Here is a 14,485-nt window from a genome sequence, read left to right as displayed (position 1 = left end):
CGTCGTAGGCAGGATCAGTAACTAAACAGGGAGACATTGGCAGAGTCAGGAGAGGACATTGGCTCACCTAGAGTCTATGGGATTGTAAAAGGATTTCATAATGAACCGCCCTAAGCCCCTAATGCTCCCCTTCTACGTGTCAACACTTGACTATAAAAACAAACTGTTAACTTCTATGCCATTCACATTTTCATCACAAATCACTGAGGGAGACCATAGGCCGCAAAGGAAAAAAAAAAAAAGACCTATTGGAATGTGTAGAAGAAGTCTAGTACAGACACACAGAAACAAAGATGGTGCCAGTCGCACTGAAGAGTGATATATTTAGTAGTTATTGCAGCTCCTCTTTCTTGATAATTATTATTATGGGAAAAGGTGGATTAATGGATCTGAGCGCAAATAAGAAAGGTGTGCAGCTAGGTTACTGTAATTACGGTGTTTTTGACAACCACCACCAAAAAATACAGAGTGAACAGACAATATTACAGAACCACTAGCGCTCCCTCTGTTCACAATAGGTGTACATAGAATAAAATAAAGGAATACGTGTTCCAGTCAGGTGTACATCCAGAGACTTCAGAATGCTGAAGAGACCTGAAACGATATAAATTGCCTCCAAACACCCTCATAAATGAGGTGTATGGTGAAGGGAGACAGTTCAGACAAATTTGGTGCAATACGTCTGGTATCCAAAAAAGTGAACAATTTATTCGGTTTGAAAACACTCACAAAGCATATGAGGTATAAATGGCATATAAACAAATCCCACAACAGCTGGGCTAGCTTCCCGTACAGTTCTTCTCACCACCAGAGATGTAACGCGGTGACAGGTAGAAAGGGTCCGATAGCCGGTCACACACACACTTCTGACGAAGGACCAGAGCGTCCGAAACGCGTTAAGTGTGTTGGATCCCCCACTGTGGACTTCCGCTGCTGCATCCCCGTCGTGGTCGAGGTGTCCTGAGCCGGCTATCGGACCCTTTCGACCTGTCACCGCGTTACATCTCTGGTGGTGAGAAGAACTGTACGGGAAGCTAGCCCAGCTGTTGTTGCCTTGTGGGATTTGTTTATATGCCATTTATACCTCATATGCTTTGTGAGTGTTTTTAAACCGAATAAATTGTTCACTTTTTTGGTTACCAGACGTATTGCACCAAATTTGTCTGAACTGTCTCCCTTCACCATACACCTCATTTATGAGGGCGTTTGGAGGCAATTTATATCGTTTCAGGTCTCTTCAGCATTCTGAAGTCTCTGGATGTACACCGGACTGGAACACGTATTCCTTTATTTTATTCTATGTACACCTATTGTGAACAGAGGGAGCGCTAGTGGTTCTGTAATATTGTCTGTTCACTAATTATTATTATGTAAATATGTTGTTTGGTGGGTTATTTCTTAGCGAGGGGGTGCTACCACGGGACACGAAATAGAGATAAATCAAGTGAGAAAGAGTATCACTGTGTGGTGCACTTGAGAAAGATTGTTGATAAAATGTAACTTTTATTTCAAATAGCTCATAAAATATCTTGCGAAATATTGACATAAAAAATACACATGACACGGACAGTGTTTTTTTTAAATGGATACTGAATCCTCACACAATGGGGCCCCACTGTAATGCCTTCCCCAGTGTACTTAATTATTTCTTTGTGACAGGCATTACTGTATAATTTACAAATACACTGTTTGAGTGGTGCTTATATACACATTTCCTATGTGTTCCATTTACTGATAGCATAAACTATAATGAAGGGATAGTTATCCCTATAGAGAGTCAGGCTGCTAAATGGAAAGTTGACACATGGAACATATTGTGCAACTGTTTGTCAAACAGACACAGTGTGTCTGATAGAGGGTGGATAATTGTTTCAATCTATAGGTACAATGCTCGGCGGCATGTATCGCTCCTGAGCCTATGTATCAAAGTAACGGACGCGTACCCGCTGTGACTGACTGAATCCACCAAGCCGGCTCCAGCACCATATGCGGACTGAAGTACCAACACTAGGTATCCTAGCCACTCAGGGGGGACAGCTGTCAGCCGCAGTAACCGCTACATAACAGGGGAGGACTGGGGTGTGTAAGTACTACACCTCCGGTCTACCATACGCCTTGGAATCAGTGAGTTGCGGTGAAGGGCGCCACTTGAACCGCTTCTATGGATCCCCAGACCCAGTAACGACTGATGTCTGTCAATATTGCTACAAATTAAGCTAACACAAATCAATATGCATTCAAGTGGGGGAAGCGGAACAGGGAGGCGCACACATTGCGGGTGCAGTAGGTCTGCGTACGCTTCGCAGGTAAGCTTCGTTAGGACAGACCACCTGAACCCCAATAGGGAATCTCCCTCTAGTGATGAAAATTTCCCTACTAAGGGGAACCCCATATAGGTGTGAATAAAACACCAATTAAGAGGAACCATCAAACCTCCCAGAACAGATCTTCCTTATAAAGGTCTGCACACTAAGATATAAGGGGGCCGCTCAGATAAAAACTTTCTTATCACAATCCATAAGTCTTGTGCGATTGCACCCAACCTGTACGTACTTGAGGGGTTATACTATGGATTTATAAAAGTAAATAAAATGCACCTTAGGTGTATTTGTGGAGTGTGCATCTGTCAGTGTAGACTACAGGCCTAATTCAGATATGTAAACTGCTGCTCTCATAGCAGCCATCCTGTATATAGTGGAAGTGCGAAAATATGCCAATGTTATATCCCCCTGGAAAGGGATTGTGATGCCCACCAGAGGCCTTGCAAAAATTCAGCACCTGTGTGTATACACACACACACCGAACACACACCAGTGCTTACAAATCCCCCAATAAAGGGACCGTTTGAGTTATACTATGGTCACACAGAATGGTTGCAGTAACAGATTGTGGCACCAGATTACAGATGTAGTCTGAGAGACAGTGCAAAAAAAACAAAACCTTGCCACCACTCCTGTAACCACTCTCAAATGGTCCCTGATGGTCAAGCAGTGTAAATCTTCACTGCAAGCAACTGTGTCATGTGTGCAGTGTGAGCACAACACATAATGCATAACACAGCACATAATACCTAGAGATGTGCAGGCTCGGATTCCCCAGTTCAGAGCCCGCACGAGCGGTAGCTCGGAGCTTCCCGCCTGACTCTGATCCGGGCAAAACGTCATTGCCCGGCGCCGGATTCTTGCGAGATCCGGACCACTATATAAATAGCGAGCATTCGGCGCCATTTCTCACTCGTGAGTTAGGAGGGTTAGGGATAGGAAGTGTGCTTACTGTGCAGAGCTTTGTTAGGTTAGGGACTGGGGCTGTGTTTTTTTTGGTGCTGGGGCGAGTGCTAGTGCCTACTAGTGCCACTGTCGGCTCTGCACTGCCAATGGCTGTAGTACCACTCCCTGGCCACTTCAATCAGATGTGTATATGACTGCAGTGTGCACTGTTGTTAAATATTATTAACCACTTGTATACCAGTCTGCTTGTGCATCTGCTGTATTTTCTATATAATAAGTTGAAGAGTCTGTGTGCGTGTGTGTGTGTGTGCGTGCGTGTCCGTCGCATTGCGGACACACCGTGGCACTCAGAGACACCAAATTTGGCAACAAGATACCTCTGGACCCGGTGGTGTGCACCTCGAAGCCGTTTTTGGGAAATTTCACTTAGAAATTTGAAAAAACATCAAGTTTTAATTTGCCTTCATTGATGTTCTGGGGAAAAGATCGACGATCTGGGAAACCGTTGATAAAGGAACAACTCCACACCTGATTTCATTGCTGCCATTGAGTATGAATGACACATTCTAACATTATGGTGAAGGCTTTAAACAATTAGGAAATAATTGAGGATATACATAGACCACGCATAACACACACACGCGTACACATTGTACCACACATAACGCGCACACACACAGTACACCACATACGCACACATAGCACACAACACACACATTTATACGTAGAGCACCTCACACACTTACACATTGGACAGATACACACACACACACACACACACACACACACACAACACACCACATGCAGTACAATACAAATCCATACACACTACAACACACACCCAAAAACAGTACAACAAACACACAGAACACACACACTTAAACATTGCCAGGATACGCACAGCACAGCACACTACACACACATATATACGTAGCACACCTCACAAACTTACACATTCGGCAGATACACACAACAACACACACACACACATAACACCCCACTCACAGTACAACACACACCCACATTCACTACAACACACACCCAAAAACAGTACAATACACAGAACACACACACTTAAACATTGCACAGATACACACAGCACACCACACACACACAGATTTATACATAGCACACCTTACGCACTTACACATAGGGCAGATACACACGACACACACATAACATACCTCTAACAGCACAACACACCCACATTCACCACACACACCCAAAAAACAGTACAACACACAAAAAACACACACTTAAACATTCCACAGATACACAAAGATACAACACACACATACTGTATATATATATATAGCACACCTCACACACTTACGCATTGGACAGATACATACAATACAACACACACAAAAATAATTTTCCATTTATTTAACAGTCTGTACCGGCAAATAAAAACTGTACCTAATGTACCGTTTCTACTTTGTTCCCCATATCCATCTCTCCAGTCCTCCAGCCTGTCACTGCGCTCCTCGGCCAGTTGCACTGAGAAATCTTTGTCCTGGCCAATGCACCCATTGATCAATACAAAGTGAGTACACTGCACTCACCCTGTTAGTCAGTTGGATATCAGGCACTGCTCTGCCTTAAGGGTTTCCCAGACTCTTTTGGTTCATAGATAATGTTTGGTCGGTGGGCATGAGCGCTGCATGCATTTGTTTGAATGTTATGAGTGTAAGAAGTTGAAGAATAAGACTGAGATGAAGATTTGTCATGTTATAGTGTACAATTTACTCAATAAATCGTGAAAAAAATATGTGTACATAGAAGTACAATCAAGAAATGAAAGTAGGATTAAAAAATAAATTATGATTCAAACTGATAATTGTTTGGATGGCGGTGGGTTGCGAAACAAGTTTATAGGTGGAGGGGGTATGAATATTGTTGGCATAATTGGTGCTTGGTACACCTACGGGGGGTCCCCAGTTGATGAGAAATTTTCACTACAGTGTCACCGTAGGGGGATTTCCAATTGGGGTTCAGGTGGTCTTTTAGGGACCCCTTTAAAATCCCGTTGGTCTCTTCTCCTGGTGCCTACGGTCTCCCTCAGTGATTGACTATCATTAAGGGAGACCGTAAGCTTAAGGAGAAGAGACCTACAGGATTGTAAAGGGTCCCTAAAAGACCACCTGGACACCAATTGGGAATCCCCCTAAGGTGACACTGTAGTGAAAATCCCATCAATTGAGGGCCCCCTGTAGGTGTAACAAACACCAATTATGCCCACAATATCCATACCCCCACCTATAGATTTGTTTCACAACCCACTTCATGCAAACAATTATCAGTTTGAATCAGAACTTTTTACTCCTACTTTCATTTCTTGATTGTACTTTTATGTACACTTACATTTTTTTTTCACGATTTATTGAGTAAATTGTACACTTTGTAACATGGCAATTATTTTTCTCAGTCTTATTCTTCAACTTCTTACACTCATACCTTATCAATGCACCCATTGATGATTGTGATGGCTGGATCAGTGGATTGGCCCGGCGGGTGTAGGGAAGAATTTGGCCCATTGCACCCATTCCCAGTGGTGCATTACAGTAGTGTGGGTAGCGTGCGTCGCGTCATGACATCAAGTAGCCAGGTCCGCGGACCTGCTCCCACACTCAGGGGCTGCCCCACTGTTTGGTAGAGATGCCCGGTGTATATGCTTTACAGATCCCCAGACCTCAGAGACTGCCGCAGGCAGGTTCGGTGAGGGGAGTGGCAGTGGAAGGGAGCAGTGAATTTTTTATTATGGCCCGGTAAGTAATGCCCACCCCGATCCCCACGCACTCAGCGCCTGTAATTACACATCCTAGAAACTGTACCATTGAAAGTATAGAAATGGAGTTGTGACCACATCCCTTTCTGATTTTGTACCGATTTCTGACCCTCAGATGTTGGAGCATATGTCATACAGTAGGTGCTAAATCTCAGCAGTGGATGTGGAATTCACCAACACATACAAGTTATCAACTCAGGAGCGTTGTGTTTCAAACAACAACACCACACCTGATTTCATTGCCATCATTGAGTATCAATGCAAACACATTCTAACATTATGGTGGAATCTATAACAAATTACAATCTTAGGTCTTTGGCACAGCATACTGTAAGATTACATTTTTCAGCAATTTTGGAAATAAAGAAACCCCAAGGTTTTCCCGGGCAACGCCGGGCGGGTCAGCTAGTAATTAATAATTCCCCCCTGCTGGTGTATTTTTTACAGCCTTATTTAACTAGTAAACATATTCTCTGCTGGTGCATCTACTGTACTGAGTCTGGCATAAATATTAATAAATTAACAGTGTACTGGTGCATCTACTAAATAAAATAATATCTCTGCTGGTGCATATTAATTATACTGCCGGATATATAATATCTTTTTGGTGGTGCCTAATAAATTTACTGCCTTATATATAAATATCTGGTGGGGCATAATTAATTTATTACCGTATATAGAATATCTCTTTGGTATTGCCTAATTAATTAATTTACTGCCGTATATATAATATTATCTGGTGGTGCCTAATTAATTTACTGCTGTATACATAATACCTCTCTATTTGTGCATCTACTGCCGTATATACTTGCACTCCAATGGTGCTGTCCTGTGGTGTAATATATTGCATAACTCCACAAAAATAATGGAGATCCAAAATATGGAGAAAGCAATTAGGGAAAGATGAAGGACCGCTTCCTCTTACTTCTGCAAATGCAAGTAGTAATGATGACAGACGATTATATGCCATCAACGTCGTCTGCCAAGGCCGATGTCCAGTGTCAAAGTACAGGGCATGTAAAATCCGAAAAGCCAAAAGTTGAGTAAAAGGAGGACCAAAAAAATTAATTCAAATCATTGGAGGAGAAACGTAAAATATGTGCCATTTACGACACAGAGTGGCAAGGAACTGTTATGGCCCTGGCCTGTATTCATGACTGGTGGTTAAACTACACATGACCATGCAAGCCCTCCTACTCCCCCCTTTAGAAATTTGAAGAGATTTCAGCCGTCATCAAAAACACAGCAAACATCTCTGCCTACTAAAGAAGACATGTTATCACAAACCCCCAAGGAGAGTCCAAGAGTGTTGGTGGTTGAAATGCCTGACCTTCCCATCGCTGTATGGGAAGAGATGGCTCCTTCCACCATTTTCAGCACTACCTCTGCATATGCTCATATAGATCACCCACAGTGCAGTTCCTAATTTAGATAATGAAGTTGTCAAAGGTTGTAGACCGAGAGGAGGATATTGATGTAGCTGGCGCTGAGGAGGAAGTTGACGAGGAGGATGCTGAGGTGGTTTGCTTAAATGAGGCACCAGGGGGGGAAACCGTTGTTGTCCATGGGATGAAAAAGCCCATCGTCATGCCAATAAATCCACCTCTACGGTCTGGATTTTTTTTTATCCAAAAAACAAATGTATTGCCACATGTAGCTTATGTAAAGCTCCAATAAGCAGGGGGTAAGGATCTTGCCCACCTAGGAACATCCTCCCTAATAAGTCACCTGAAGACCCTTTATAAATCAGTGTTTAGTTCAGGAACTGTGGCTAGCAGTCCAGGGACACCTAAATCCCTTGGTCCTCCTGCTGGAGCCAAGCGCCTGAAAAGCACACCACCAACTAACTCCTCGTCAAATTCCTCCTTGATCCGTATCGGGGAGAGTCCTGCAGGCCATGTCACCAGCATGACTGACTCTTCTATCCGAGATTCCTCTGGAGGATCCTGCAGCGCTACGCCTACTACTGCTTTGAGTCATCATCATCCCAGAGGGGAAGTCGTAAGACCGTTACGACTTTCACCAAGCAATTGACCATCCAACAGTCATTTGCCATGAGGATGAAACATAACAGCAGTCATCCTATGGCAAAGCTAACTGCGCCCTTGACAGCTATGTTGGTGTTAGACGTGCATCTAATGTCCACCGTCAGTGGAGTGGGATTTAGACGGTAGATGGAGGTATTGTGTCCCCGGTACCAAATCCCATCTAAATTCCACTTCACTAGGCAGGCGATACCCAGGATGTACAGGGACGTCAGAAAAAGTGTCCTCAGTGCCCTGAAAAATGCGGCTGTACCCACTGTCCACATAACTACGGACATGTGGACAAGTGGATCAGGGAAAACTAAGGACTAAATGAATGACACCCCACTGGGTAGATGCATTGCATCTCCTGCACGCCAGCTCCTTCCAAGGCAGGCTACTCTGTGTATCACCGGTTTCAGGAAGAGGCACAATGCTGACAACCTCTTAGAGAAACTGAGGAAAATCATCTCCCAGTGGCTTACCCCCCTTAGACTCTCTCCTGGGGAATTGTGGTGTCGGACAACGCCAGTAACATTGTGCGGGCATTACACATGGGCGATTTCCAGCACATGCCATGTTTTGCCCACACAATAAACTTGGTGGTGCAGAATTTCATCATAAGTGACAGGAGCGTGCAGGATATGCTTGCGGTGGCCGGCAAAATTTGCAGACACTTCTCCCACTGCCTACCGAAGGCTGGAGCGGCAGCAAAAACTCCTCAACTTGCCCTGCCATCAGCTTAAACAAGAGGTAGTGACGCCCTGAAACTCCATCCTCTATATGCTGCAGAGGATGGAGGAGGAGCAGCAAAAGACCATTCAAGCCTACATGGCCACCTACGACATGGGCAGAGGAGCGGGGCTGCACCTGAATCAAGCGCAGTGGAGGCTGATTTCCGTGTTGTGCAAGGTTCTCCAGTCGTTAGAACTAGCCACACGTGAAGTCAGTTCCGACACTGCCAGCTTCAGTCAGGTGATTCCCCTGATCAGGCTGTTGCAAAAGCAGCTGGAGAAAATGAAGGAGGAGCTAAAGCGATGTGATTCCGCAAAGCATGTTGCTCTTGTGGATGAAGCCCTCCATACGCTTTGCCAGGGTACGAGGGTGGTCAGTCTGTTAAAGTCAGAAAATACATTCTGGCCAACGTGCTCGATCCTCGGTTTAAAGCGTATGTTGTGTCTCTGTTTCCGCCGGACACAAGTCTTCAAAGGTGCAAAGACCTGCTGGTCAGGAGTGTGTCATCTGAAGGGAACCTTGACACGGCCAGAGCTCCTCCTTCCTTTTCTCCCCACCTATGGATGCGAGGAAACAGCTGCGATTTCCCACACAACCCGCTGTCGGGGATGCAGGGCAGGCAGGAGGGAGTTTGGACATCTGGTCCGGACTAAAGGACCTGGCAACAGTTGCTGACATGTCTACTGTCTGTGCATTGGATGCGGTCACCATTGAAAAAATGGTGGAGGATTACTTTGGTGACAACATCCAAGTAGACATGTCCTTACCTGTACTGGCAGGAAAAAAAAGCAGTTTGGAAGCCCCTGTACAAACTGGCTCTAATTTACCTGAGTTGTCCCCCCTCCAGTGTGTACTCCGAAAGAGTTTTTAGTGCAGCGGCGAAGGAGGTTGCTTCCGCAAAATGTGGAGATGTTTATAAAGATGAATGATCAATTATTCAATTAAGACCAGGAATTGCCTCCAGAGATAATAACAGGACCTGTGATTGTGGAGTCCAGCGGGGACGAATTGATAATCTGTGAGGATGAGGAAGTACACACTGCTCCTCGACTGGTCGTTGCCTGGTTATGTCTGGTCAGTAGGTTCCATTACATTCTACTGCCATACATATAATACCTCTCTGCTGGTGCATCTACTGCCTTAGATAGAGTGTTAGAGGTGTCTCCGGGAAGCCATTCTGCAGTGTTGTTAATGTAGGCACTGTACCTTAAGCACAGATAACACGTACATGACTGTCACATTCACTGTAATGCAGATGAGGATATTCCCTATATTACTCAGAGTCCTCTGCTGCCACTCTCACCCTGCATCACACAATCAGACGCCGTCGGAAGATGGCGTAAGTGACAGGAGCGTTACTGCCACTGCCTGCAGAAGGCTGCCAAAATCGCACACTACTCCTCGGCTGGTGGTAAACACGATCAAGCCAGATAGGGATCTTTTTGGGGCCTTTTTGGGGCCTAGTTTTTCAAACTGCCATCCTGTCTGCCGCTGCAGTGCCACTCCTAGATGAGCCACCTATTTGTGTGGCTTAGCATAGTTATCCAGCTACCTCGGTGCAAACTTTTGCCCTAAAAACAATATTGTGAGGTGTGACATGTTCAGAATAGACTGGAAATGATTGGAAATGAATGTTATTGAGGTTAATAATAGCGTAGGAGCAAAAAAACATAAAATTTAAAAAATACTGCGATTTTAGCAGTTTTAATGCTATTTGGAAAAAAAATCAGAACCTAAATCCCAAAGTGGGTGCTTTGGCAAAACCCATTAGAACCCAAAACCTGAAGGTAATCAGAATCCAAAAAGTAGCCGGTGCACATCCCTAATAATAACTCAACTGCATAAACATCAGCATAGCGTATCTTTCGAGCCATATCTCTCTGGGAAAACACCTCACACTACAGTTTTGTAAATAGCATCCTTACCTACTATTTAGCTTGGAGGTAATGGTGATACTAGAGACTGAGGAAAAGTGATGTACAGTATCTACTGAAGCCAGTCAAATTAAAGGTTATTGTTACATTTGCAATAGGACTATACAAAAGCCGCATTTGATTTAGGTTGTCTTAAGGCCCCCATACACTAGTCAGCCCCGATTTCCCCTGAGCTCTCCCAGATTGATAAGATTTGGCACTTGATGTGCAATTTTTTACAAGTGATAAATCAGATGCGATTTATCACATGTAAAAATCCGGGGAGCTGCAGGAGAGCTAGCAGTCCTTTGGAGCGGGGAGCGACAGGAGCATTACAGGAGCATTGAATAGGATGGTTTCTATTCTCCAGCTCGCCATGGGGACCGCAGAGCAGCGGGAGAATTGAAACAATCCTATTCAAAAGACTGAGCGGCCGCTGATTGGCTGAGTTCCCAGCCAATCAGCGGCCGCCCAGTCTTTTGAATAGGATTTCTTTCTATTCTCACGCCGCGCCCCCCATTTCTGCTCTGGTGAAATCGAAGCCAAATCGCGTAGTGTATGGGGGCCTTTAGAGTTCTCCTTTTAACTTAAAAACCAACAGCTAGGACACTAAAAATACATTTCATAATAATATAGGGAATAATACAACATATTTTACTCATATAAGACCTAGAGAGCACCAGACATAGCAAACATGTAGCGCTAGTTTTCTATGTGCCTGCAGGAAGGTGGTTACCTTCCAGCATTCGATGCAATGAGATCCATTGAACATCTTTTAAAAAAGGTGTGTATTGCCCTAATTATGTTTGCTTACTTTATATATTATGCCTGAGTGAAACAAGCTGTAGTAAGAACCGAAAAATGTAAAGATAAAAAAGGCATACAACTTCCATTTAATCAATGCTACTTACTGCAAAATCAGATCTCTTACAAGAACACTTTGCTTTCTGAATTTGTACATCTCCTTAGAATAAGTTTCCTCAGGGGAGAGATTATACTCACATGTATGGTGCAGGCATAGCACTTCCTGTTTCACCTCTTTTCAGATTTCACATTAGTGTGCCATGGCACAGTGGTTGAAAAATGCTAGTCTAATGTCTACCCAGCATAAGACCCTGAGATTTTCAACTTGAAAATAAGGAATAGGTAAAGTCTACAGGAGGTTAAATGGTAAAGAATGGTGTGTGTGAGAGAACAGGGTTAACAACTACTTAAACACATTGTCATTCTTAAACACAAATATTGAGTAATATTTAGATGCTTACAATAATTAGATGCTTTTTTTTCAAACAGTAAATAAAACATATCATTATTCTTACTTGACATTAGGGCATTCATCACAAACAACTTCCTGTGTCATTTGAAAACGCCCGGGCCCCAGCTGTGTTGTCCTCATTTCCTGGCGACAGTTACATTTACGCTTGCCTGGTGCTTGGCGAGCTACAGGCTTATTTCTTACCACCTGAGGAAACACAGAAGGGTAATGTACCGTAAAATTGCTGCATTCCTAATTTAAATTAATGTAAACAGGTTTTATAACCTAGCAATACAGGTGCTTGAGTTAAAATACAGTTAAGATGACAAAAGGCATTGGGGCAGATGTATTAAGCCTTAGCAAGAGATAAATACGAGGGTGATAAAGAGAGATAAATGAGCAGCCAATCACATCGTAACTGCTATGTTACAGGCTGTGTTTGAAAAAAGTCAGTAAGGAGCTGATTGGCTGGATGTTTATCAGCCTTGCATTTATCTCTTGTTAAGGCTTAATACATCTGCCCCAGAGTTTCATTTGCTTATGCCAGGCAAAGAAAAATATTTGAAAACTGGACTTTTTCTAGTGAAAAACAAAACAAAACAAAAAAACAGGTTTCACCGAAACAGTATTTTCAGGTGCAATTTTTTTATCCAGCAATCCAAAATTTGATTTGCACTGGATAAATGCATGCACTTATTGATTGTGAGCAACCACTTCCTGTGACCATCTGATTGGACCACTATCATTTAAATATCCAGAAGTCTGCCTTAGTCCCCATGTCTTGAAAAAGGCTCTTAGAGAGCTGAAACGCGTTGACACTAGGGGACTCTCTGCATCTTGGACCTGCCTGACCTACGGAGGTAACGTTGGATACCCTAACCTTTCACTCTGTCTGGACTTATACCATCTATTGTTTTTGTGACTGTGTTGTAGTTTTCACGTTGCCCCCTGGGTCTATCAGGTCCATTTTGCATTTTTTTTATTTTATTCATTTTTGGTAATTTTTATCTTGAATGTTTTCACTCATCTTGTACATATGAACTCGAACTGTATGTATCTATAGTCCAACTATGGACATTATGTCTTTTTTTTTTGTTTTTTAGTCTACATACCATTTTTTTCCTCTTTTTGGGTTCTACAAAAAAATCCACATTGAGAGACCCAAGTCTGTTTATTATACAAGGGATTTTTTGACACTAAAAGATACCTTGATGCGTCTGGCTCCATTTTAAAACATTGTGAGTGCGGTACGCCATTTTCTTTGGCTAACCCTCTTGAATCAGAAATACAAAGATACCTTTATGTGTTTTCATCTGCTACTTCGGATGTGAGTAAGGGTACGCCAACATAAAACTACTGACCCTACTTTTTAGAACACACCTTTCAAAAAATAGGATTTATGGTCTTACCTTGATAAATCCCTTTCTTTGAGTCCATAGGGGGCACAGGAGTTCACGCTGGGTATGAGAGGTGAGGTAGCAGAGCGTGCACCAAAGGGTTACAAAAATGTACCCAACATGCTCCCTGCCTCCCTTCTCCCTCATAACCCGCCCCCTGACCCTGGGTCACCAGTTTCGTTAGCAAGCCCAAGGTAGGAGCAGAGCCAGAGAAGAAGGAAGAGCAAACGCACAACCACATAGCATACAGGCCCTAAAGCCATGGAACTTTCCTACATAGGAAGCCCCGCTATCAGGTGTGTCTGGGAGGGCGTCCTGTGCCCCCTATGGACTCAAAGAAAGGGATTTATCAAGGTAAGACCATAAATCCTATTTTCTTTTTCATCCACTAGGGGGCACAGGAGTTCACGCTGGGACGTCCTAAAGCTGTCCCCTCACGGGTGGGGAACGCTCCTGGACTGCGGAAAGCACATGTCTACCAAACTGTGCATTAGCCGATGCAAAGGTATCAAATGCATAAAACTTGATAAAGGTCTGGGAAGAGGACCAAGTAGCCGCCTTACAGAGCTGTTCAGCCGAGGCGCCTCGATTAGCGGCCCAGGATGTACCCACAGACCTGGTAGAATGTGCAGTAATCCCCTCCGGGGGAGTAATCAGTGCGGAAAGATACGCTTGGCGAACCACTGATCTGAGCCATCTCGCCAAGGACTGTTTGGAAGCGGGCCAGCCCCTCTTATTGGCCCCATAAAGCACAAACAGTGAACCCGACTTACAAGTTGACTTAGTCCTGCGAAGATACATCTGCAACGCACGGACTACATCAAGAGAAGCTTCAGCTTCAGAAGAACCTGGAAAAGAAGGCACCACTATTTCCTGGTTAAGGTGAAACTCCGACACCACCTTTGGAAGAAAATCCAGTTTGGTACAAAGAACCGCCCTGTCCGGGTGAAATACCAGAAAAGACGGTTTCCATGATAATGCACTCATGTCAGACCCCCTTCGTGCTGAGGAAATAGCCAACAAGAAGCCACCTTCCAGGATAGCCATTTCAGATCCACCTCCTCCAGAGGCTCGAAAGGAGACGATTGAAGTGCCCGGAAAACCTCTAAAGAGAGAGACCTCAACAGCCAGCCCGTCAAGGCCAGG

General features: G+C 44.0%; 1 protein-coding gene across 1 annotated transcript in view; it reads right to left on the bottom strand.

Moving 5' to 3' along the window:
- DNAJB11 (DnaJ heat shock protein family (Hsp40) member B11) overlaps window positions 1–14,485 on the bottom strand; it is a 69,568-nt gene that overhangs the window by 20,124 nt on the left and 34,959 nt on the right. The window contains exon 5 of the mRNA XM_083153591.1: window positions 12,007–12,149. Coding sequence (XP_083009717.1) covers window positions 12,007–12,149 — 143 coding nt within the window. The remainder of the gene's footprint in view (window positions 1–12,006; window positions 12,150–14,485) is intronic.

This window comes from Crinia signifera, chromosome 7, assembly GCF_055691185.1.
Source record: "Crinia signifera chromosome 7, ASM5569118v1, whole genome shotgun sequence".
NCBI lineage: Eukaryota > Metazoa > Chordata > Amphibia > Anura > Myobatrachidae > Crinia > Crinia signifera.
Note: the sequence above shows the minus strand (reverse complement) of the source record. Positions and strands in the feature narration are given on the sequence as shown.